This window comes from Eucalyptus grandis, chromosome 11 (assembly GCF_016545825.1).
Source record: "Eucalyptus grandis isolate ANBG69807.140 chromosome 11, ASM1654582v1, whole genome shotgun sequence".
In the NCBI taxonomy this organism is placed as follows: domain Eukaryota; kingdom Viridiplantae; phylum Streptophyta; class Magnoliopsida; order Myrtales; family Myrtaceae; genus Eucalyptus; species Eucalyptus grandis.
The window spans coordinates 32,020,194-32,045,837 of record NC_052622.1 but is presented as its reverse complement, the minus strand read 5'-3'; the positions used below and the strand labels follow the sequence as shown (position 1 = coordinate 32,045,837).

Below are 25,644 nucleotides of genomic sequence, written 5' to 3'. Positions count from 1 at the left end.
AAGGAAAGCACACGATCGGGCAGAAGAAGAAAAGAGGAGAAAAGAAGGAAGAAGAAAGAAGAGAGAAGAAGAAGAGAGAGGACTTTACGAATTCATGTCACAGGTGCTTCACCAAGTTTATTAGCAGCGCTTGGTAAACGCTCACACCTCTTGTTCTTCTAATTGAATTAATTTTCGGAGTTATGGCACAAATTCAAGATTAACTTGATTTTGAGCTTCGAGGTTCGATTAAGAAGTCGTTAAGCTGCATATAATGATAGTTTAGGTTGTTGTAGAGTTATAGGATTTTACGGAACTTGATTTGAGATTATGGTTTATCCGAAAGAAATTTTTGAAGTTTTTCTCATTGATTTTCAGCTTCATTTTGGGTTGCCCAACTTGGGATTCTTATATTGAAAGTGCATTCTATTAATTGTAAGTACGATTGAATGAGACGACAATTGACTAATATATAAGTTTGAGATTTTACCCTCAATTTGTCATAAATATATTGGTTTGTAATTTTTCACAATATTAATCTAATTTAATGAAAACTAAAAATTTGTTTGGAGTAAACTTATCACACATGTATCAATTTAGGATTTTGGACAATCAAATTATGAGTTTGGGATAAATATATCATAATGTACAAATTTGAAGTTTTTTTTATCAACATCTCTCTCTCCCTCTCTCTCTCTGCACAACCTCGCCCATGGTGTCTCTCTCTCTCTCTCTACATAGCCTCGCCTGAGCTAAAGCAGCCATGGGTGAGGCAGTGTTGTCAATTCACGGCCACCATGGCCATAGACCTAGAGCATGAGCTTGAGTGGGCTCGAGATCGAGTTGTCAACAGTGAGGCTAGCGTTGCTTGTGGTCACAAGGGTAGAGGTGAGGGCATTGCGATCCTCACTAGCCACAAGTTAAAAAATAAAAACAAAGAAAAGAGGGAGGTAGCTGAACTCAATATGTAGCGGCTATGGCAGCTTCAAGCTTGGGATTTGGTAGCCATGGGCAAGGGTGTTGCAACCCTCATTGACAGTCGACGGGGCCTTCCCTACCCTTGCCCAATGGTTGGCTCTCGTATATAAAAAAGAAAAAAGAGGGAAAACAGAGAGAAGAAAAGTAACAATGGAAAAAAAAAGAAAAATAGAGAAATTAATAAAAATTCTAAAATCATTAAAATATTATTAAAAATTATCTAAGTTAATGTTGACATGTCACTTAAAATGACTAATGTCCACATTAGTAATTTTCAGCTAAAATTAATTAGATGGACTCAATCGGTAAAATTGCAATAGATTTAAGATTTTTTGAATAATTTTTTTGTTGAAAATTCCAATCCAACATTTCAAATTTTTAAATGGAATGAGACTATATGTTTCTTAGACCATTATATACTCCTCGTGTCTACCACGTGAGCCACTCTCTCCCGTCACAAATATGAATGACATGGGAATGAGAAAAGCAAAAAACCAAAGCAAGGAAAACGAAAAAACATATTAGACTTATTCAGTAATCAATGTGATTTGGAGTAATTTTTCATTAAAGTGTCGTGACCAAGTTTTGATATCTAGCAAAAGATTGGTTGATGGATGGATTATTAAAGTGTGTTTTGATATGGGATGGATCAATGGATGGACCATTAACGTGGTTATGATAGAGATCAATTAATAGACTTGACCATTGATATTTGTGATGATTTAAATGAGTATTTTCTAAATTATATAAAACTTGTTGAAAAGAATTGACTCACACATGATTTGATGAAGTGTTGGATTATGAGTTCATGGTATGGCTTTAATATATATATAGAGACACACATACACATAGTGGCTATTCGATCTATTAAAATAATTATGTACTACTCAATGAGCTGTGGTTGCTCACCTCTCTCTTTTCAATCTTTTCAGGTATTCAGTTAGTGGTCAATAGAGCGAGAGTGATATCGATTTGAACTTTTTGAAGATGTACTTTTGAGTTTAGTATTAGGCTGCGGTTTTTAAGTGAAAATTGTTCTGGGATTTGGGGTGTGACAACAACAATGGCAAAGTTAAAACATGTCCTTGTTATACCATTTCCTGCACAAGGTCATGTCATTCCTCTCTTGAAACTCTCACACTGTATTGCTGACTATGGAGTCAAGTTGACGTTTGTGAACACAGAGTCCATTCACGCACAAGTGATGACTGCAAACCCTGGATTGGACGACGAATCACATAGGATTAAGTTTGTCGCAATTCCAGATGGGCTCGAAACTGACGAGGAGCGAAAGGACCCAATTAAGAGGCTGGATAGCATGTTAAGGGTGATGCCTGGTCATTTGCAGGAGTTAATTGAGAAAGTAAAGAAGCAGTCAAATGGCATTGAAGATGAACAGATCAGCTTCTTGATTGCGGACGTGATGGTTGGATGGGCACTGGAAGTCGCCGAAAGGATGGGAATTCAACGAGCCACGTTTTGCCCACCCTCAGTTTCCTCTCTGGTCTTGGCACTTCATATTCCAAAGTTGATCGAGGGTGGAGTCATAGATAACAATGGTAAGGGACCAGAACTAGAACTCTTCACAGTCTCATGAAGCCTAAATATGTCATATAGCCATCTCTCAATTACTTTATTAACACACGCAAGGAGATATGAATCTACAACTTTATCACCCCGATATCATATGTGCTTGTAGGAATAGGTATTTTAAAGTTAATCTAACTTGGCATCGGTCACTCATACAGGCTTTGTTCTGAAGAATGATCTCATCAGGATATCGAAGGACCTTCGTTCATATAAGAGTAGTGACCTCGTTTGGAGTTTCCCTGAAGACCCAGCGACTCAGAAAGCAATTTTCAAATACCTATCATCCATGGCGCATTACAGCAAACTCTCAAACTCATTCCTTTGCAATTCCTTCCATGAACTCGAGGCATCAGCTTTTAGTGTCATTCCTGGAGCTCTCGCAATAGGTCCGTTAATTGCGAGTGCCCAATTATTTCAATGCAGAGGAAGCCTGCGGAAGGAGGACTCAACCTGCTTGAACTGGTTAGACCAACATCCAGCCCTGTCTGTCATCTATGTCGCCTTCGGAAGCACGACAGTGTTTGGTCCAGAACAATTCTATGAGATCGCCCATGGACTCGAACAGGCCACCCAACCATTCCTGTGGGTCATACGCCCAGACATCACCGACGGGCCAGTCAGTGAGTTCCTGGACGGGTTCCTTCAAAGGGTGAGGAATTATGGGAAGGTGGTCCAATGGGCGCCACAAGAGGAGGTCCTAGCACACCCTTCAGTGGCGTGCTTCTTCACTCACTGCGGTTGGAATTCCACACTGGAAGGCCTGAGCAATGGAGTCCCACTTCTCTGCAGGCCTTACTTCACAGATCAGTTCCTGAACAAGAGCTTAATATGTGACGTATGGAAGGTGGGTTTAGGAGTTGATTCTGATGAAAATGGATTGATAAGTAGGCATGAAGTGAGAGAAAAGGTATCAGCAGTTCTTGGGAGTGATGAGATAAGGGCAAATTGCCTGAGGGTGAAGGAGATGGCCAGGAAGAGTATTAGCGAAGGAGGGTCCTCCCTGAAGAATCTGCAGAGCTTCATCGAACTCGTGAAGGCTTGAGGGGTTCTTCCCGTTCCTGTTTAGTGCCTAAGAATGAGCTCTGTTTTATTCTTTTATAAATTGCTAATATCCCGGGTTCCGAATGGTTTTTTTTTTTTTTTTAAATTTTATAGTTGGGAGACCCTACATGTATGACTATAAAAATGCCTTCGGTTTCTTTTATATTTCTTAATTAGTTAAGTATATATAATTATGAAATCTATTAGAATTTATTACAGATTTTGGGATCCTTTAAGTTACTTTTATTTTGTTAAATCTCTCAAGAATACTGAATATAAAAATTTGTGAATGCTAATAACGAAATACAGTACAGTAATATAACATTTTTTAACGATGGCCACCATTTTATGCCTAGCTTCTCATTATTATTAGACCTTAGATTTTTATAATCATCGATCTTTAAATCTTTCACAATTATATTTTGGACTCTGTAGAATTCTAATTAGAGATTGACTGTACATAAGTTTCAAATTAACATTTACATGTACAAATATGAGGTTTTTTATTATATATTTAACATGATACTATTGTTTATTATAAAATACTGTTGTAGATTGCAAGTTCTTGACTATTTTACGTAGAGACGAGTTTTGGATATAGTATCAAAATCTGCAATAAATTTGAGATGGGCTCATAGATAATGGAAAGTTAATTGGACAGGTTTGGGATGACGTTCCATCTTTAATGACTTATAGATTATTGTAAAGACGTGATAAATGTACTCAATCTATTATATATAAGTGATTAAATGTTCATATGCCTCGAATCTATGGAACATGTTGAAAAATCCAATATGAAATGTCAAATAGGCAGAATGAGACTGTATATTTCTTAGGCCATTAAATGCTTCACCCATCCATCATGTTTGATGCTCCCCCACGTCACGATATAAGTCGAATTATATCAACGACAAGCGTGGAGTTAATGCATGGGAACCTAGACAGGCAAGAAACTAGGGAAAAAACAAAAACATAAGACATTGAAGAATCAATGTGCTTGTATCTCACTTTTCATTTACACTCGCTTGAGTTGTATGAACTCTTAAGGCGTCAGCATCTTTCCAGCACATTTGCTTTTCTTCGAATATGACAACAGGACGAGGGACGACCACTAACTAGAGAAAGCCTGCACTAGTTGCTTAGAAACGCAGACATGAGAGCACAAGCCATAGACAAATTGATAACCGGTTGCGTATTATCTTTGTTCCCACCACAGCTTCTGCTCTATCCCTTTCATGCCTGTATGTGCCGATCGCCTGCAAAAGGCAAAGATAAAACTACAAAGCCAAGAGCAAAAGTCCCTCTGAATCGCATCGTCAAGAATAGAGTCCGAGCTTAATTAGCCAATATAAGGTGTGCTAAGGAACTGTCCCTCGTTCTATGTCAACCATGGCAAAGTTAAAACATGTCCTGGTTATACCATATCCTGCACAAGGTCATGTCACTCCTCTCCTGAAACTCTCACACTGTATTGCTGATTATGGAGCCAAGGTGACATTTGTGAACACGGAGTCCATTCATGCACAAGCGATGGCTGCAAATCCTGGATTGGATGAGGGATGGAATCGGATAAAGTTCGTCGCAATACCGAATGGGCTTGAAACTGACAAGGAACGAAGAGACTCCACTTAGCGGCTGGAGAGCATGTCAAGGGTGATGCCGGGCCATTTGCAGGAATGGATTGAGAAAGTGAAGGAGCAGTCAAATGGCAATGAAGATGAGCAGATCAGCTTCATGATTGCAGACCTGGCTGCTGGATGGGCGTTGGAAGTTGCTGAAAGGATGGGAATCAAGTGAGCCGGGTTTTGGGCTGCATCAGTCTCCACTCTGGCCTTGAATCTTCAGATACCGAAGCTGATCGAGGCTGGAGTCATAGACAACGTTGGTAAGGGACCAGATTTAGTACCCTGGACAATCAGTATCATGAAGCCTAAATAAGTAGTGTAACCATCTCTCAATTGCTTTATTGACAAACACCAACAAGAGATGAATCTACAACGTTTATCACGCTGACAACATATATGCTTGTAGGAATAGGTAGTGTAAAGTCAAACTAACTTGGCACCTCGAAGGACCTTCCTTCCTATTAAGAGCACTGACCTCACTTGGAGTTTGCCCTGAAGACCCGAGGAAGCAGAAAATAATTTTCAGATAACGCATTGTCCATCCTCCATCACAGCACACGCTCAAATTTGTTCCTTTACAATTCATTCCATGAACTCGAGGCATTGGCTTGCAGTGTTATTCCTGGAGCTATCCCAATTTGTCCCTTAATAGCGAGTGCCCGATTATTGCATCGCAGAGGAAGCCTGTGGAATGAGGACTCGACCTGCTCCAACTGGTTAGACCAACACCCAGCCCAGTCAGTCATCTATGTCGCCTTCGGAAGCTTGACAGTATTTCTCTCAGCCTAGAACAGTTTTATGAGCTCGCCAACGGCCTCGAACAGATCGCCCGACCATTCTTTTTGGGTGAAGCTCGGACTCTATTCTTAACGACGCGAAAGTAGATTATACCAGTGAGAATTTCCAAGCCTGCTTTTAATCTGCTGGTTCCTAGTTAAGTACCAGGCTGTTTCCGTCCGAAATTTCACGGTTTGTCAAAGTGGATTATACCAATAGAATCTATTATTCAGAATAAACAAATGTGTATCTCTAGGCTTATTAAAACTTCATACCACACTTCTTGATAATGAAGGTAATTGGCAGGTAATTAATTAATGTAAATTGAACTCAAAATGATTGTATAATATCTAATACATCACTCATCTTTTCGTAAGACAATTTAAATAATACTCAAAAGGGTTAAAATCTCTACATTCCAACAAATACGTACATCATTCGGGGAACAAAAGAAATTTGTATTTGAAAATTTAAAATGTAAAAGATGTTATTTGCATCTAGTAAACATGACATAACCATTGCACTAGTTTTCTCCCCATGTTTCGTTGTAACTTTTGATTCTAATTTTATTTTCATATCTCATATGAAATACTACAAAATTTGTAAAGATTCATATAAGGTTTTATTTATTATAGATAATTAGAAATGCTTTTATATGCATTTACATAATAAGCAACAATTACTTATTACATTTGAATCATTAAATAATCAAAAGAAATAGTTGGTAAAATACACGATACGAAGAAAGTGAAGGAGGACATTTCAAAAAAAAAAAAATTTAGTATAGAACTCGTGTTTGAGGAATTTTGTTTCTGTTCAAGTGCTCAGGATTGGACTCTGATTTTCATGCATCAGATGATTAGTGCTTAAAGCGAAACTCTTACTAAAAAGGGTCCCCTTGAACAACTAATTCAGTTCCAGCATATCTTGAACTAATTTATAAGAGACCAAACTTCAAAGTGACATAAGTGATTTCTAAGAAAGTAAAGAGTTATTTTGACTCTATAATATATTTTTGGATAAGTATATTAAAAGTCCCAAAACTTATCATAAAAGTATAATTGAATATTAAAACTTTTAAGAAGTGTAATAAATCTTAAAATTTGTCATAAAAGTGCAATTAAGTTCTAAAATTTTCAAAAAGTGTAATATAATTCTAAAACTTGTGAATTTTCTTTAATCAAGTTATCCTCTTAATTATTTTTTTTTTAAGTTTTAAGACTCGATTGCACTTTCATGATAAGATTAATGACTCATTTATACTTTTCGAACGTTTTAAGACTTGATTGCACTTCCCTAATAAGTTTTAGGACTCGATTGTATTTTTTAAAATTAAAGATTTAATTTCACTTTCTCAACAAGTTTTGAGACTTTTAGTATATGAACTTTATTCCTCAAAAGCCCGACGTTGCTTATCGTAGGAGGTCTGTACAGAGGCTCCAAGTAGCACGATGCGATTTACACCTCAGGCAAAAGAGTTGGGCCAAAATAATTTGGGCCTTCAAGAGAGGCCCAATCACTACCGTTCCTAAAATACGGCCCAAAAAGAAGAAGGGCAATGACGGCATTTCCCCCACGTGCGAGCGGAATTAAAACCCTAGCTCGCAAGGCTATCCTTCTTCTTACAGGCAGAGAAAGAGAACTCGGGTTGGAGCAGCAGCCGCGCCGTTCGGGAGCAGAAGCTGATTCGGGTGGAGCTAACCATGGCGGCGCCGGCGGCGAGGACGGTGAAGGACGTCTCCCCTCACGAGTTTGTCAAGGCCTACGCCGCGCATCTCAAGCGTTCCGGGAAGGTATATCTCTCTCTCTCTCAACTCGTGTAGCGCGGCATCTCGCATGCGCAACTCTGTTCGAGCTGTTTGACGGCGTTTGATGCGTGATGTGGAACGGTCGTGTGCGAGTCGAGGGTTGACTGGATATGCGGATTGTGGATCTGTTTCGGAGTCGAGGACTGTCGTGCTTGGTCTTGGAAATGGTGTTTTGGAAGCAACGGTTGGTGTTTAGGGTTGTAATTGCTTTAGTATTTTGTGAGAGAACTATCTTCTTGCTTGCGTGTTGTGATTATGGATGACGGTGTCTGTTGTCGAGAGATGTCCGTGCTGCAGAGAGTGTGGCTCGAGGGTTCGGGTTCTTTTTAGGTGTTATGCTTCCATGACTCCGTCGGGTGACTTTGACGGGGTTATGGAACGAGAGCTGTTTACTGATTTTTGTCGGACTTGATTGATGTTGTTCGCGCATGTGGAGGGTTGGGAGTTTCTGTTGTTGTTGGGGTCATTAGGCTCGATCTTTCTCTGGAATCGCTTCCCTTTCCTGTTAAGTGGCGCTAATCGCTGCTGGAGTTTCAAAAACAAGATTGAGAGTTTTGTATACCAGCCGGTAGAATAGATTTCCGAAAGTCGCAGACTGTCCACATTCCCAAGATGTTAAGCATTCAAAACTTGGCATCACTCTCAAAAGCATTTTGGTACTAAATCGTCACTATGAACAACAGAATGGATTCTGATTTCTGATTTTTCCAAGTTCATATGTGTAGGCAGCATAGGTGAACATACGCTTTTCCACCCTTCCTTTCTTCTTCCATTTCTTTTCTTTGAGGCCACGTGGGGACTGCCTCGTTTTCTGGTTAGTTGGTGTCCTTTATGTGGTTGAGTGACAGCTAGTTGCCCTGGAAGCTTTTGTTGTTGAAGTTAACATCTTTTTAAAGGAGTGTGTGTCTTGGTCTGAGTAGTATGTGCTAAGTGGAGGGGATTTGATTAAGCAGTGAGTGGTGGGCATTCAGTACTATCTTGTTCACTTCATTGTATCATGTATCCCTGTTTATGTCCCAAGGTCAAAATTTTACTTTGGTGTGTATGTTTTCTAATTTTGTATTTTGTTCTTTTAGGTTGAACTTCCCCATTGGACTGACATCGTGAAGACTGGTACATTCAAAGAGCTTGCTCCTTATGACCCTGATTGGTACTATATTCGAGCTGGTATGCTCTCTCTCTCTCTCTCACACACACACACACACACGCGCGTGCATGCGTGCCGACATGCACACGCACTCACCTCCCCCAAAAAAAAAAAAAAAAAAAAACAAACACCCACCCACCAAACACAGACAGAGCATATGAACACTTGCATTAGAGTACATGTAGAAAAAAAAACACATGCAGCTTGACGTTGATTGATTGAAATTTTTTGTGTGTTTCAGCTTCTATGGCGAGGAAAATTTATCTCAGGGGAGGCCTTGGTGTTGGAGCCTTCCGCAGGATCTATGGTGGTAGTAAGAGGAATGGCAGTCGCCCACCACATTTCTGTAAGAGCAGTGGTTCTATAGCCCGCCACATTTTGCAGCAATTGCAGAACGTGAACATCATTGATATCGACCCGAGAGGGTAAGCTCTTCTGAAACTAATGATTTGCTTAGTATTACCATTGTTTTGGTGGCTCTATTTGTCTCAAGAAGTTGCTAGTGTAGATCAATGACTTTGGTCGCTGTGAAGCAGTAGCTCTTGTTATTGAGGAAAACTTGCATATCTGTCGGACTTGGGATGATAACTGAAACTCTTGTTCCTATGATTCAGGGGAAGGAGAATCACATCCAGTGGCCAGCGTGATCTTGACCAAGTTGCTGGAAGGATTGTTGTTGCCCAGTAAGAGAAGAGATCTGTTTTCGGATCGGATGCAAAGTTTGGGGAACTTAGGATTCGCTTCCAATGGGAGGAATTTTGATAGAACGACTTTTTAGTACTGTGCTTGCTTACTCTGTTTGAAGTGCTTGAACAATTATTTCAAAAATGGCTTTAGACATATTGATATCTTTCGAATCCCTTTAAAAGTACGTCCTCAGCAATCTAATTTGTCACTTATTGTATTACCTTGGTTGTGTTTCCCATTTCTTCTTTTCTGGGATGATTCTTCTGTTTGAAGGTGAAAGTTCTCTTGATGGCCGAGTGTAGGTGGTCATTCATGGCAGTTCTGTCTGGGTCTGATCTTTAATATCTTGCTTAGCATATTATAATTAATCGTACTTTACAGGCAATCGTGCACCTAAGCCGGTTATGTAATTAGTTCGTGATATAGCCGAATTAATGTTAGTGCAAGAAGTCTTCATCGTGCCTGGGACGTCGTGTCTATTTCGATCTAAATCCAATATAAGACCCACGGTTTGAAAATTGCAAATGAATTTTTGGATGCGTTGTTTCCAAGTTAAAGAACATTTTTTTATAAAAATGATTAGTTTTTAACTAAACGTGCTAAAAAGGGGAATCGTTTTTCCCTCCTTCTAAATTCTTGTTTTTAGTTCATAAAAAATGTTTTCCGAAATTAAGTAGTTTTCCTTTATCTATACGCTGGAGAATCTGAAAATATTTGTCGGAAATAGGTTTTCACGAACCATCAATGTTTTTCTTTTTATGGAATTTACGTACTTAATTATGAGTGCTGAAGAAATGGAACGGGCCAAAAAGCTGGCTGGCGTCTTGTAGTATGAGGGCCCCGAAAGAGCAAAGAAGAGCCGTCCTAATCAGGGTGCGCTGACCCTCGGCCCGGGTGACGCGTCCCGCCAGATGGCAGCCCACGTCACCGCGGAGTAGGTCCCACCGCCCCAACCCCGTCGCCCTCGTCTCGCCACGTGGGAAGTTGGGGGGGCCCCAGGGGCCGAGATTCGTATCTCGGAGGCTCTTCCCGTCACCCCCGTTTCAGAATCCCCATTACACGCAGCAGGAAGAAGAGAATCTCTCGACCCCTCCCGTCGAAAAAGCAAGAGGCATAAAAAAATAAAAAGAAAATTTTCGGAGCTTTTATCGATCTTCTCCCCTCCCAGGCGGGAATCGAATCGTCTGCTTTCGCATTCGCCCGTTGCTTTGCAGATCTCGAGCGACGTCAGGCGATCGTTCTTCTTCTTCTTCTTTTCCCCGTCGGCGAGTTCCGGCGATCGGGAGTCCGTCGCTGCAAGTTTTCCTCCGGATCTTCGGTGCGGCGGGCGCGCCGCTCGTCCGTGAGTTCCCGATACTCTTGACCGCTTCGGAACTTCTTGCCGTTCTTTTTCGCTCCTTTTTTCGTTTCGTTGAAACTCGCGAATGCGAATGATCTTCTCCGCGTGTTGATGTGGTGATTTTGTTTTTTTTTTTTTGGTTATTTTCTGGTTTGTCTGCGTCGGTGTGGAGTTTGTGCATTTCGGATTGCTCGCTCGTTGGTTCTGTGTTGTGACTGGTGGGACCGAGCTTAGCTCGCTCAATGTGGCTCGGATTTGAATTCCGTTTTCTGCATTTATCCCCCATTTGACATGAAACCTTGACGTGTGCCGCTCTTCAGGTGCTCGTTGCCGTCCGAGCCTCGAGGTTTACCTGGACTTAGCTTCTGGAAATTGAAACGGTACAGTGTGTGGAGCTTGGTGGAACGAGGAAGTTTCCGTTTTGGAGTGAGTGTGTTGATTGGGTGTTGGTATTTGAGAATGGGTAGAGGAATTTATTGGGGTGCGATGTCCAGTCCGAGATGTCTCGTTTTAGAATGAAGACCTAGTAGTTTGGAGAATGGCTGAGGATGGTGAATTCGGCGCATTGCTTCCTAGGTGGAAGAACCTTGGCAGGATAGAATTGGCCGAGTCCCATCTCCTCTTCCTTTCATGCTTCATTGGCGGCTTAGTGGGGATATGTACTATACTGTACACGGCTTTCCAATGGAGACGGAACATCAATTTAAGTTGGATGAAAGCCATAGCCAAATCGAAAAAGAATCCAAAGTCCAGGCAAAAGGTCCCCCAGGCTCCTCATAAATGGACATCAGAGGCCATTGCGCGTGGTTCGAACTGTTCTGTGTGTCTGAAGTCCATGTCTACTTCCCAGGCGCTGGGCTCTAGTGGTTGCTTCAGACAGTTCCATCTATCGATGCAGCGCTTGCGGCACAGCTGCTCATTCAAGCTGCTCCTCAGCAGCTCATAAGGACTGCAAGTCCGTGTCAATGATTGGGTATGACCATGTGATTCACCAATGGACTCTGCTGTGGGCTGAATTAACAGATCATCCAGAGGAATCATTTTTTTGTAGTTATTGCGAAGAGCCATGCAGCGGATCGTTTCTTGGTGGATCCCCCCTGTGGTGTTGCCTTTGGTGTCAAAGACTTGTGCACGTTGACTGCCACAATAGTGTATCCAGTGATATTTGTGATTTAGGCCAATTTAGAAAACTGATTCTATCCCCTCTTAATGTTAAAGAACTGAGCAACAGTGCCTCTGGTGGATTTTTTAGCTCAATCACTCATGGGGCCAATGAGATTGCGTCTACAATGCGGGCAAGTATTGGGACTCGAAGAAAGAAGTCAAAGCACGGAAGCGGATCTTCCACTAATACTGGAAATAGTGTGAGTAGTGGTGACACAACAGCTGAAAGCACTGCTGATACAAGTTCGTTGACAGATTTTTCTCAGAAGATTGGAAACAATTGCAGTGAGGAAGTGGACACTAATGTTTCTCTTCAAAATGGTAAAGTTGATGAAGAGTTGCATGGAGAACCCAGTTCCACAAGTAGACCAACAACTGATCAGAAAGATGATGATCTGATGATAGGCATGAAACAAAGATACGTATTAATTGATTTGCCTCCGGATGCAAGACCTCTTTTAGTTTTCACCAATAAAAAGAGTGGAGCTCAGCGGGGAAACTCTCTTAGACAACGAATGAACATTCTTCTCAATCCTGTTCAGGTTCGATATCAGTTTGACCAACTTCTAATGGTTGCATCTAATTTCCTTTTTTTCTGTTATCCCTCTTCACCATCCTTCACCCTCTTCTGGTTGTTGAGATGGTCGCACAATAACTCTCAAAGTGATTACCATACATCACAAAGAAACAGTCACATAATGATGAGGTCTGCATATCTCTTCTTTCCTTCTAAGGCTTCCTTATGCAGCAATGGACAATCCCGATATTGTTGCATGGTCTTTTTTGGTGCCTCTTAAGCAGTATGTCTATTCTAGGTTATTTATGAACTCTATATGAAGTGAATTCTGCTTAACAATTGTAGCTTTACCAACTTTTTAAGCTCCTTCAATGCCGGTACTACTATGGAAAACCGAATAAGTTGTGTAATTGATCGTTGAGAAGTACAGAGTTTGTATCAGAACTCATGTTTTATGTTTGCTTAGTAAGTATAGGATAAAAGAAGGCAATATAAGTTTTATGTTTGCTTGGCAAGTATAAGATCAAAGAAGGCAGAATAAAAGCTGTTTATGATTTGCCGAATGGTATATCATTCGTTCTGATTGTTTGGAAGTTGAGTATGATCCAAAAGGAGTGAAGATATGTTTGTTTAAAGTCGTGTGCTGTCATTCCATCCGCTCTTTTGGGAGTGGAGTATCACTTTATTCTAACAAATGCAGGAGTATGCTGAACTTCTAGCAACAGTCGAGCATGGCACAGCTCCCTTCTTGCAGCAGTCCTTTGACCCAGTGCAAGGAGGTCTAGTCCAGTATGATTTGGTGCGGCTTAGGGTTCTAGTACAACAAAAGTAAAAAGAATAGACAAATAAATCTGAGCCTTTTTTTATATAAGGAGATATCATTAGCATAGTATAAAGTCCATATCTCAAATCATCTGTTACTATGCTAGTTCAATCTGGAGGACGTTTTCTTTTGTAGAACATAAGATTAGCCTTGACTTTAAATCCTGTTAGTAAAGTGTAAGAACCCCTGTTAAGTAAGGCTCTCTCGTGGACAGCTGTGAAGTCATCCTGTTGGTATGGACTATGGAGACTGTTCTTTTTAATTCTTTCGGGGATTCTATTGGTTCATCTATTTCTTTTGTTCTTTCTGACAAGGTTGTTAAATTTTAGGTCTTTGAGTTGAGCTCCAAACAAGGACCAGAAGTTGGTCTTCATCTATTCAGGAAGGTGCCTCATTTTAGAGTCCTTGTGTGTGGGGGAGATGGCACCGTAGGCTGGGTTCTTGATAAGATTGACATGCAGAATTTTGATTCTCCTCCTCCGGTAGCTATTCTTCCAGCAGGAACTGGAAATGATCTGGCCAGGGTATTGTCTTGGGGAGGTGGATTAGGCTTAGTGGAGAGACAAGGAGGTCTATTCGCCTTGTTAAATGAGATAGAGCATGCTGCAGTTACTCTTCTTGACCGATGGAAGGTATCGATCGTTAATCAACAGGGCAAACAACTTCAAAAACCCAAGTTTATGAACAATTATATCGGTACGTGTGCATGCATCTAAGCAGAGGTTCATTTCAATTAATTCATGGACAATTTATACAGCTGCATGCTTGCATTTGGGATGGAGCTTTCTGATCAGCTGTAGGTCCTTTGCTGGACATGTTCCAGCAGTTGCTCTGAGATTTGGATAGTCAAAGCCATATTTTCAGCCTTTTCATTTTTCTTTTCCATGCCATTCGTATTGACTAATTACACCATGGTATTATGTATTGGCATATTGTATTCTTCTCTCATCTTGAATTGCAACAATGACCAATCAGTTTTGAACCCCCCAAGCCCAAACCACTGGATGAAGCTAACATAGTTGAATAACAGCAATAAGTAGGCATCTTCCACCAGTGGAGTTGCCTACCTGTTATCTGTTATGGACATCTGGAGTTTTAGATATCTGCTAGTAAGTAGGATGATCTGATTACTTCTTTTAAATCGAGAGTTTGTTCTTCAATTTAAGGGATGTGGATCGTATGCAAGTCTCAAATTTCAGGTTTGATGTAAAAAGAAGTGTTACTGGAAACATAGTGAATATCTTCTTGTAGTACATAATTGAAATTATGGTCGCAGGTTGCTTTGTGCCACTGTATGGTGCATTTATTGGAATGTCATGTATAATGGCACACAAGAACATATATTTGCTGACCTTGAGTGGTTTACAGGAATTGGTTGTGATGCAAAGGTTGCTTTGGACATACATAATTTGAGAGAGGAGAACCCAGAGAAGTTCTACAATCAGGTAACTTAAGATATTGCTGAGATTACGAAGAGTTTTATGTTTCAAAGAGAATCTTTCATTTGATGTGCTGCACTGCCTGTTTAGCTGTTGGAGCTGCCTTAAGCTCTGACCGTCAAGCACGTATAGAGAGATCTAGTGTTGTTTCCATCACTTTCTGGCAGTAGTAGTTGCTTTGTGGCTGAAAGATGATTGTAGCGCTGGTTTGAGTGCTAGGGGAGAGTTTATCAGTAAACATATCCTATCTACGGTTTTCATCCTGTGGAGTCTTTTATATATTTCTCCTCTTTTTAACTGGTGGAAATTCTTGGCATCGCGAGACAAACAAATGCATTTTTGTGCAAATTCCCTCAATTTTTGCTCGTTGATGGTTTGGACAATATAGCTCCCGCAAGTTCTGTGGCTATGGCGCTTGGAATTTATAGGGACGGAAGAAGATGGTTTATGTTATAAAAGGAAGTATCTTGAATGTGCACCATTAATGGTAGAGCCTCAACGAGAGGCTAAAAGCACTTCCACATTTTTGGCTTCTTTATAATGGAGATGGATTTTTGCTGTAACTTTTGCCTTGCTGTTGTGGGGACTAGTTACTATGTCATGGACTTACACACTAAATCATATTCCTCGATATTCCTTTGTTGAGATTGTTAACTTGCTGGGTGAGTAGAACTCATCTTCTTGCATCTTTTGTTTGTTGATTGTTGAGACTTCCATGTGACTTTACATACATAAGGCCCTCCTCTTATGAGATGACCTTCTGTTAGCTCCATTAGGTAGTAATAGTAATTTTATAACATGCCATATAGAGGGGAGTCGTCTGCTTGCTGCTTTCCAGCCTCAGCATGCTCAACAAGAATTGGAATCATATTTTCTGGTGGAGAATTAACCATGTTCTTGTCAATGTATATTTTGATCTTAGAGGTTGTTGCTACTATTTCAGTTTATGAACAAAGTTCTTTATGCAAGAGAAGGTGCCAAGAGTATGATAGACCGGACACTCGCAGATTTTCCTTTTCAAGTTCGCCTTGTCGTAGATGGCGTTGAGGTAGAAGTCCCTGAGGTGCGTATTGTGTACTGTGAATAGTTGCATGATATATCAACATGTGGCTTAGTACTTCTCTTTTTTATTGGGGGTTTATTGATTGAGCTAAGGAGCACTTGAGCATCTCTCATCCAGTAAGCACAGGCTAGTTTAAGTTGCTTAGATAATGATTTTATGATGTTCATAGGATGCAGAAGGTGTGCTTGTAGCCAACATCAGAAGCTACATGGGCGGTGTGGATCTATGGCAAAATGAAGAGGAAGCTAGTGATAACTTTGATCCACAATCTATGCATGATAAAATACTAGAGGTCGTGAGCATATCAGGAACATGGCATCTTGGGAAGCTTCAGGTAGTTTTTATGCTCCACCTTGTAAATTAAACTGATTTGCCTTTTAATGAATCACATAGCATCTTGGGAAGCTTCATCTTGATTTTTAGTTCCATCTCGTGGATTTAAACAATTTGGCTTTTAACAAATCAGATTCTCGTCTGATGAATAATATTCTGTAAAAACCTTTTAGAGAAGAGGACTTGTGGCCCCTGTACAGAAATTATGATTTGACTGAGAATCTTCAGTTTGGTAATAACAGAAAAGTCGAAAGTTGAGTGCAGATGGCTTTACCTCTTGAGATTGTGAGGAAAGTGTTCACTTCAGTAACTTGGGAAAGGTCCAAATTTGAGTACAGATGACTTTACAACTTGAGAATGCATGGAAAGTATTTTGGTGGTGATTTAGTCTAGGCTGATTTTGAGCATGTTACCATGGGCAAGAATGTAAATTGACTGAATACATGTTACTATGACTTGAACTCGCATCCTGCAGAGTGACAAAAAAGAATAAATGTTGAGCAGAGTTATGTAAATACATAAGTAGTGATAATGGTGAATTTGACTGTTCACGTTTAGCCAGTGCAGTGATCCTTTATGTTGCTGCTTTTTAGGTGGGTCTTTCACGTGCACAAAGGCTTGCTCAAGGGCACTCAATTAAGATACAGCTCCTTGCAGCATTACCTGTTCAGATTGATGGGGAGCCCTGGTTTCAACCACCATGTACATTGGCAATATCCCATCATGGACAGGTGATTTCCTTTCCCTGCCCTTCTTGTGTCAACCACCCCTCCTCCCCCCCTCCCTCCCTTTCTTCTGTTCCTCCTCCTTTCTGTGTCGGTGTCGGTTGCATTTGTTTTGTCAAGTGTGAGCATGTTGCATTTGTTTTGCCAAGTGTGTAAGTGTGCAAATACGCTCGCTCACTGCTCGAATTCACAGACTAGTACATCCATTGGTCCACCTTGCATGTAGCTTGCAGTTGAGTTGGGGGCAGACATGCATCGCCTCAGATATTTTCATTGACATGATTACTGATCTAACTACAGTGGACCTTACGCATCTAGATTACCAGCTGAATATCCTATTATGCGACTTTTGGAAATCTAGGAAGAGAACTTATCATGCAGTCAATAAGGATGTATGGATAATTTGAGTGGGACTATCTTTCCTTCCCATGATTTTCATATGAAGGAAATGCTCGCTCAACTTACATGTAACTTGGCGTTCTAAAGATCCCCAGGTAATTAGTAGCTCTTCAGCCGGAAACGCTTACCGGTTATTGGATGGTCCTTCGACACCGGTGTAAAATTTCTCAACTGGGACTTGGGAGATCGAATGTATCATATGTGGCCCATTCATTATTTTGCTGGGCCCTTGCCAGGATAACATTATACCGAAGGGATGGGCTCTCTTACGTTAGTAACTTCCTCACTCGGACAATACTCTTTTAGCGCATGCTTGCGCACTAACATCTAAAGGACCCAATATCACGATAGGTAACGAACTTTCTGTGAATATACAAAACTTGAGGGTGCTATGAAATGTTCGCCAAAATTCGGATTAATAAGGCTTATCAAACCTTATCATGCTTTTTGGCCCATGCATTCAAAGCCGAACTCTAGCTTTAAGAGCAAAAACTCCCTTGAGTCCGTCGGATCAAAATATTTTCGGATAGTTCTTGCCCTCCTCTTTGGAACCATCAAGTCTGTCGTAATGCCTGTCATTTGATGTGTGTGCTTCTTTTGAGACGAATGGTTTTCTGATGTATTGGGCAGGCCTTCATGCTGAGAAGGACGGCCGAGGAGCCTCTTGGTCATGCAGCTGCCATGATCGCTGACGTTCTTGAGAATGCGGAGATCAATCAAGTGATCAATTCCTCACAGAGGCGAGCCCTTCTTCAAGAAATGGCGCTGAGGCTATCATAAAATTGTTCCACTAATGTGCATCGGAAAGGGCGTTCTTGTACATAACACGGTAGCTTTAGAAAATCCATTATTATTTCTGCCATGTCAATAGCTTTTCTCACATGTTTGTGTGTATCATCTCATCAATGTACCACAATTTTTTGTGTTCTTGCAGTTCAAACCTGCTCATAAAAAGATTATACTTAACACGTCCGACAAGATCCGAATGAAACGCAGTACCATCATAGGCAATTTTTCTGGGTCCGTCACGGAACTTGCTTGATTGTGAACCATCATTTGCTTGTCCTGTCGTTTCTTTCTGCTACTTTTATAAGCCTTGGCATTGGGAGCAGCCCGTCGGCACCAACCGTTGCCTTCGAAGGAGACTTTGTCTGCTTCTTTCTTATTTTATGGAATTATGTCCCCTACGTTAAAGGCGTGAGATCGATAGTCCGAGTCTTCGATTTGAATGTGATTGCGATGTTAATGTACGCAAAGAGAGAGGGATGTGGTCGTGAGAGAATTGCTCCGTCAATTGGGGTTCCATAACATGTCGACAACGTAAAGGTCAGGTCGGGATTCAAAAAAAGTCGGTTGATCTTTCTGAGCGTCTTTGTCCCAATAGAAATTCGACTGGTGTAATATCTTCTGGAGGAAGAGGGGAATGGGTTGATTAGTCAGGTTTGGGAGAATATATTCCCACCTCCTAACACGTAGGTGGACTTCGTCAAGGTAAAAGATGGTAGGGTTAGTATCTCGATCCTATTCGCTAGGTCTATTGGGTTGCCGACACTTGGCAACCGTAGGGTCTGAACATCGAGAAACTTTAAGCCTTTCCTAATGAAGAATAGTCTTGAGGTGGAGCTAGGCTCTAGTAAGAAAATTCAATGATCAAAACTTTGAAGATTATATCGGTACCAAAGGTCTCGAGTCCACACGGAGGGCCACGATTTACGCTTTTTGCCGTGCAATTCTTGCTAGTAATTCTTTCTTGACCTCAATTTCCCACGAGGTCAGCAAAGGGCCCCGCTAAATCAGCTTCATTTGACGACCTTCTCCTTCCACTTTTTCAACACGAGAATAAATTCTCTTTACAGTTGCAATTTCCTGGAGAAACCTGAAGGAAAAGAAAAGAATCAAGGAGGAGGAAGTGGGCCGTGATTTAAGGGCGAGCCGACTCTCGCAATCAGATGGGAGGGGGGCCAACGTAGCATCGTAGGTAGACCCGGCGAGAAACGACGTCGCTTTCATTCAACGCATTCCAACGGCCACTCCGTCATATCACCCGGGATCCATCATTTTCAGGGAGCCGCCTTACCAACCTCTTTTGGCAATTACCACTTTAATTCCCGGAATAATAAAATGTGGGGTTTGAGATTCGATTACCAGCTGACAAGCTCCCGTTTTCAGATCGAGGATGACTCTCAAGGAAGTGTCAACACGTGTTTGGCGAGTTTGGCAAAGTGTAGAATTCCTTTTGTCGATTTGACTAATCTCATCGGATGCAGCGCCATGCATCCGACTAATGCGACCCGACTAATTTCGAAGACAGACACGTATATGTAAATTTCTTTGATGATTCGAAAGAAGAACATTCACAGGATGATTGGAGATAATTCCTTTCATTAATTCCATTTTTTGGATAATATTAAGCATTTTCATATAATCTATTTATTAGATTGAAAATAAACTAAAAGTTCATGGATTATATTAAATATATCAAAAATGCACGGACGACATTACACATTAAACTAAAGTTCATGAACCATATTGAATAAATTAAATATTTAAAAATCGTCTTGTATATCAAGTTGAAGTTTATGGAATACTTTTATTTAATTGATTTTTTTAACAAGCCAAACAAGTAAAAGCCCATAAAGTTAATTTAAAGAAATTTTTTTTACTCGAACAAAACAAGTACACTCTAGAGTTGAATCCATTCATCTTATATGCCCACAGATGACCACCGGACAATAATAAAAAGCCTCTGTCCTCCCCCAATTAGTCAAAATCAAGATATTCGGTTCCACCTATTTGACATATTTCCAATTTCATTTGTAAAAGGGGATCCAGCTATAATCTCCTCTGGTACTTCTTTCGATTGAATCAGAACATATTCTACTAAATTTATGGATCATATAAGATGTGAATTAAAATGTAAATAAATAGCTCATCAGGTATGTATACAATGAAGTGATAAATTAGATTAACACAGTGTGCTCAAATCCACGGACGCTACGCATGCTGATTTCTTGGTCGAGAAAGCAATCAGCGTGGTTGGTGAATATATTCTTCTTCTTCTTTTGGTTAATTATGTCATTTGGGGTTAATAAAAGCTCTATTATATTATTCTTCTGCCAGTAGACGGAATAATAGCCAACAAGAAGTTGATTATGAAGTCAAATAAAGGTTAAGCCATTGCAATTATTATTATATTATTTTGTTATTGTTTCAATGAGTCAGCTTCCGGAAGATTAGCGCAAATTGATTTTATCATAATAATTTCAGTTTAATATGAATGATCACGTCTCTTGACATAATAACAGACTTGATATCATACGTTTCCTTGCTATAGATAATGAATTATTCTAGTAAACGGCTAAAATAATGATAGAAACGAAATTAATGAAACCCATTTTCATTTCGGCTTAATTCCCTTGAAAGGCACAAATTTTAACTTGAATTTCAATTCTAATTCAAATTTTTTTAATCTCATAGAAAAACCAATTTTAGCTCTTAACTCAATTTTGATCCAAACTTTTTTCTATCTCACAAAAAAGCATTACCTCTAACTCAAATCTCATTTATGGCACAATTTTTTTCTCTCTCTTAAAGAAAGTACCAAATTTTAGTTGGTACCCCATTAGATTTCCTTCGTGTACAAGACGAACCACACGTCAAATATTTATAAGCATAACTGGATAGAAATTTGATGAGAGTCAAATTTGAGTACTGATTGAAAGTTGGTGTTTTTTTACAAGACAAAAAAAAAAATCTAAGTCATAATTGGGACTCAAGCTAGATTTGATGGTCTTATAAGAGACAAAAAAAAGAGACAAAGGCTCAAATCAAAGCTCGAAGTTAAAATTGCTGATTCCGTTGAGGGGAATTGGACCATTCAATCTCTTATAACACATTGTGAAAATTGCTGCAAAATATAGTTGGACGAATGCACAAATTGGCAAGTCAGACTTGTACGAAGCTGTAATCCCGAAGCGCCAACTAAGCAGAGAAAGCTAAAAAGGACTCTGTTCTAACCGGAAATCTATCTCCAAACAAAGTCAGCTACTAAGCTAGGCCATGCGCATGAGGAAAGGTGAGAACTTTTGCCTCTGAGGAGGCAGCTTCGATCGTGCTGCAGCAGCCTAGTCGTTAAGGTCATGTTACGTCCAGAAAAGTCCAAAGTGGGCAAGTCCTGCACAATCCAAGACAACCGAAATCCAGAATTTATTTTCGTCAAAAGATATTTCCCTATTCATCTCTGTTTCCGGGAAACCCCCCTGCCCATTTAAACGTAAAATGACTCTTTGGATTCCGTCCCTCAAAACCTTACGCTCTGCAGTGCACTTCACGCCGCTGCGTCCAAGCTTTTTTCTGGGGTGCTGATTTGCAGGCATTTCATCAGGTACCAACACGTTAATCTCGCGTTTCTGGGCCAGTTGTTGTCATCTTCTCTCGCACTTCACCTTTTTGATAAATTGTTTATAAGGGGAATCACAATCATGAGACTCGCTTTGGCTTTGATCGCACTCAAACACCCACGCCTCCTCCAACCCACCGAGGTCACGTTGTTTCTGCGCTTTAAAGCTTCCACCTTTTTTAGCAGCACTGGTAGATGTTTTGTCAATGATGGGTTAAAAAGGTTAAAAAGGTTAAAAAGAAGAGAAGGGGCCCTTTTCTTGTTGGATTTTCATCAAAGATCTCTCCTTTGTCTCATTCGGAAATATGGGTTTAGTCCAAAACCTTGTCTTTGCGAAGTTGGGAGGGTTTATTATATATAAAGCGCTTCGACAGGAATAACTGGTCGTCGCTAGGGGGAATATTTCTTAGCAACGTGAAACTTTGGAACCTGGGTTTTTTGGTTTTACCTTGTTTTCGGCGAAAGTTCTTTTTTTTTTTTTGGTAGGTATATGTAATCTCTGAACAGTTTTCTATTAGGATGAGAGGCACATGACGTTGTTTTTTTTTTCTCTGAAAAGTTGGCCGATGAAAGCGATTGTTCGATGCGTCCTCAGCAGAAAGCGCGTAAAAAACAGAGTCCAAGTTTGTTGTTTAGAGTCATGCCCCTGGTAATGAGCAATGCGTAAAAAACAGAGTCCAAGTCAGAAATGTGTAGTGTAGAGAATCTTCTCTCTCTCTCTCTCTCTCTCTCTAAAATAAGATTCAGTTCCCTCTCATGAAAGGAATTGCAGCTCAATTTCCCTTGTTTGTTACTGAAAGGTGCATGTTTTAAGACGCGTTGAGCGTTTAACAGTTCTGACTTTGCTTAGCTTTGTGAAAGTACCACCATCCTCCGTAGCCCTTTAGATCTTAGGTGGGGGTTTGTGTATTTAAGTGGGCTCTGAGTCTCCTCTTTCTCCCAAGGTGGTGGTGACCTCTCTTCTCTATTCTGAGGAGTTTGATTGGTGGTCCAACCTTTTTCTAGTCTTTTTTCCTTAGGGTTCTGATTTCCTCAAGTCCCAGTTGGTGATTGAGAAGGTACTCACTCAAATTTTACAGAACCTTGGTCAATTATCTTGAAGATCTGATGATCTATTTGCATGTGCAATTTTTCATTACGGCGCATTTAAGTGTATTTTCTCCTTGCTATCTCTGAGATGTTATGAAGATGTTTGTTCCTTCCTAAGAACAACCCACGTCTCTCGCAAACAGCTTGATGAATTTGTGGACATTCGGTTTTCTTCATCTCTGTGTTGTTTATCCTGGAATGGATATTTCCGGTCTTTCATGAGCATCTTTGTGCCTATTACTGTGGATGGAATGGTCACCTTTTAGGATGTCATGCATGTGCTTCTTAGTTCCATTTATTAATGGAACTCCCAACCACAAAATTTCATGTTAGATCAGAATTAGTGAATGATTGATCCAGCTCTTTCTGTGACACGAATATATCAGTCCCTTTTGTAAACTCCTTAATGCAGAGAACCAGAACCAAGTGATCGTGGACGTTCAAGGCATTTGATTCATGCTACATACTGGACCTCTGCCTCTGCTCTGTTTTCTCTCTCCATATATATGCCATGATTGAGTTTGGTCTGAGATTGTTTTTCCATGAAGAATTGAAGATGGTCTGAGAACTCTTGAATCTTTTCTCTTTTCAGGCTTCAGATTTCTGGACAAAATGGTGAAGATTTGTTGCATCGGAGCTGGCTATGTCGGGGGTCCTACCATGGCAGTCATTGCTCTCAAGTGCCCCTCGGTTGAGGTAGCTGTGGTTGACATCTCGGAGGCCCGGATCAAAGCCTGGAACAGTGACCAGCTCCCAATATATGAGCCTGGCCTTGAAGAAGTGGTGAAGCAGTGCCGAGGAAAGAATCTCTTCTTCAGCTCGTCCGTGGAGAAACATGTCTCTGAGGCCGACATAATCTTTGTTTCTGTCAACACCCCAACCAAAACTCGGGGCCTTGGAGCTGGCAAAGCTGCGGATTTGACATACTGGGAGAGCGCAGCGAGGATGATTGCTGATGTGTCAAAGTCTGATAAGATTGTTGTGGAAAAGTCGACCGTCCCAGTCAAAACAGCCGAGGCCATTGAGAAAATTCTAACCCACAATAGCAAGGGGATCAGCTTTCAGATTTTGTCAAACCCAGAATTTCTCGCTGAAGGGACAGCCATTCAGGATCTCCTCAGCCCGGACCGAGTCCTCATCGGAGGGAGGGAAACCCCTGGAGGCAGCAAGGCTATAAAAGCACTGAAAGATGTTTATGCTCAGTGGGTTCCTGAAGACAGGATCATAACGGCCAATCTGTGGTCGGCTGAACTCTCAAAGCTAGCTGCCAATGCCTTCTTGGCCCAGAGGATCTCATCTGTTAATGCCATGTCGGCTCTTTGTGAGGCCACAGGAGCTGATGTTTCACAAGTTTCCCATGCTATCGGAAAGGATACGAGGATCGGTCCTAAATTTCTTAATTCAAGTGTTGGTTTTGGAGGGTCTTGCTTCCAGAAGGACATTCTTAATTTGGTCTATATCTGTGAATGCAATGGCCTGATTGAAGTTGCAAACTATTGGAAACAAGTCGTTAAGGTGAATGACTACCAAAAGAGCAGATTTGTCAATAGGGTTGTCTCATCCATGTTCAATACAGTTTCTGGGAAGAAAATTGCGATTCTGGGGTTCGCCTTCAAGAAGGATACTGGTGACACAAGGGAAACTCCGGCCATCGATGTGTGCAAGGGGCTTTTGGGCGATAAGGCAAAGCTGAGCATTTATGATCCCCAGGTCACCAAGGATCAGATCGAGCGGGATCTCTCGATGAGCAAGTTCGAATGGGACCACCCGGTTCAGCTTCAGCCGACAGTCCCTGCCGCCGGTGACCTGATCTGGGATGTCTCTGCAGATGCTTATGAGGCAGTCAAGGATGCACATGGGCTTTGCATTCTTACTGAATGGGATGAGTTCAGGAAGCTTGATTATCAGAAGATCTTTAACAGTATGCAGAAACCGGCATTTGTATTTGATGGCCGTAACGTCGTGGATGCTGCGAAGTTGAGAGAAATCGGGTTTATTGTGTACGCAATTGGGAAGCCGCTGGATCCATGGCTTAAGGACATGCCTGCTGTTGTCGCATGAGTCTTGGAGCATTTTAAGGCTGCCATTCGATTCTTTTAATGTTTTCCTGGAGAATTTCATGTTCTTTATGTTCGATCATATAGGCCGAAGAAAAATCATTTTGATTTCTAGTTAATTCACCATACTTGTAATGCTTTTGCTGCTTTCAATTTGAATAAATGGGAGAAATTTGACGACCAGTCGTCTCTTCTAGCTTACACATTATCTTTCTCCAGTTCTTGACTTGAGCCAGGTGACCATCTCGTCGGACCATCTCGTCGGAGGACGCTCCTTCCAAAATTATGTTGTTCCTCGCTCCAAGTCTTAAGGAGGTTTGTTTCAATAAAAACTTAATGATAAATTGATGGTTTTGACTTGTTTAGTGATTTAAAAAAAAATGTTTTTTAAAAATGTTTTTTTTTCTTGCTAGAAGAAGCAATTGTTTTCCTCAAATTTATTTCATTGTCTTCAATTATTAGAAAACGTTCTTGAATATCGATTAATCTTTCATCATCCAAACACTAAACACTGGAAAATCAAAAAACATTTTTTCCGAAAATATTTTTCTTCAAACAAATCAACTAATGTTTACTTTTAAAAAATCCCAATTTTCGATGTAAGTTGATGATGGATTAATCTCACATCGGGGTCGTAAAGTACTTCAGGGAGGACATTCGTTCAT

At 40.7% G+C, this 25,644-nt stretch overlaps 4 protein-coding genes across 6 annotated transcripts; all 4 read left to right on the top strand.

Annotated features, from left to right (window-relative positions):
* On the top strand, positions 1–3,672 carry LOC104427724 (UDP-glycosyltransferase 83A1). Its single transcript, XM_039304566.1, has 3 exons — positions 1–133; positions 1,890–2,516; positions 2,706–3,672. Exons 2-3 carry the CDS (start codon positions 2,021–2,023, stop codon positions 3,587–3,589), a joined length of 1,380 nt encoding a protein of 459 aa, XP_039160500.1. The 5' UTR covers positions 1–133; positions 1,890–2,020; the 3' UTR covers positions 3,590–3,672.
* A 3,922-nt stretch (positions 3,673–7,594) lies between these two features.
* Positions 7,595–9,921, top strand: LOC104426000 (40S ribosomal protein S19-3). Its single transcript, XM_010038919.3, has 4 exons — positions 7,595–7,783; positions 8,875–8,965; positions 9,187–9,370; positions 9,560–9,921. Exons 1-4 carry the CDS (start codon positions 7,694–7,696, stop codon positions 9,630–9,632), a joined length of 438 nt encoding a protein of 145 aa, XP_010037221.1. The 5' UTR covers positions 7,595–7,693; the 3' UTR covers positions 9,633–9,921.
* Positions 9,922–10,676: 755 nt separating this feature from the next.
* LOC104425999 (diacylglycerol kinase 1) lies at positions 10,677–18,438 on the top strand. Its single transcript, XM_010038915.3, is given in 9 exon segments — positions 10,677–10,974; positions 11,292–11,833; positions 11,835–12,677; positions 13,805–14,171; positions 14,844–14,920; positions 15,858–15,977; positions 16,147–16,311; positions 16,904–17,041; positions 18,065–18,438. Coding segments are annotated over 8 exon segments (2,184 nt in total). The 5' UTR covers positions 10,677–10,974; positions 11,292–11,509; the 3' UTR covers positions 18,215–18,438.
* A 3,257-nt stretch (positions 18,439–21,695) lies between these two features.
* Positions 21,696–25,180, top strand: LOC104425998 (UDP-glucose 6-dehydrogenase 1). 3 transcript variants are annotated; one of them, XM_039304634.1, is made up of 3 exons: positions 22,425–22,891; positions 23,335–23,426; positions 23,515–25,180. In XM_039304634.1, exon 3 carries the CDS (start codon positions 23,535–23,537, stop codon positions 24,981–24,983), a length of 1,449 nt encoding a protein of 482 aa, XP_039160568.1. In that variant the 5' UTR covers positions 22,425–22,891; positions 23,335–23,426; positions 23,515–23,534; the 3' UTR covers positions 24,984–25,180. The 3 variants fall into 3 exon arrangements, with proteins under 3 accessions (XP_010037216.2, XP_039160568.1, XP_010037215.2); XM_010038914.3 differs by lacking the exons at positions 22,425–22,891; positions 23,335–23,426 and adding an exon at positions 21,696–21,818; XM_010038913.3 differs by lacking the exon at positions 23,335–23,426 and having other exon boundaries at positions 22,522–22,891.
* Positions 25,181–25,644: the final 464 nt, after the last annotated feature.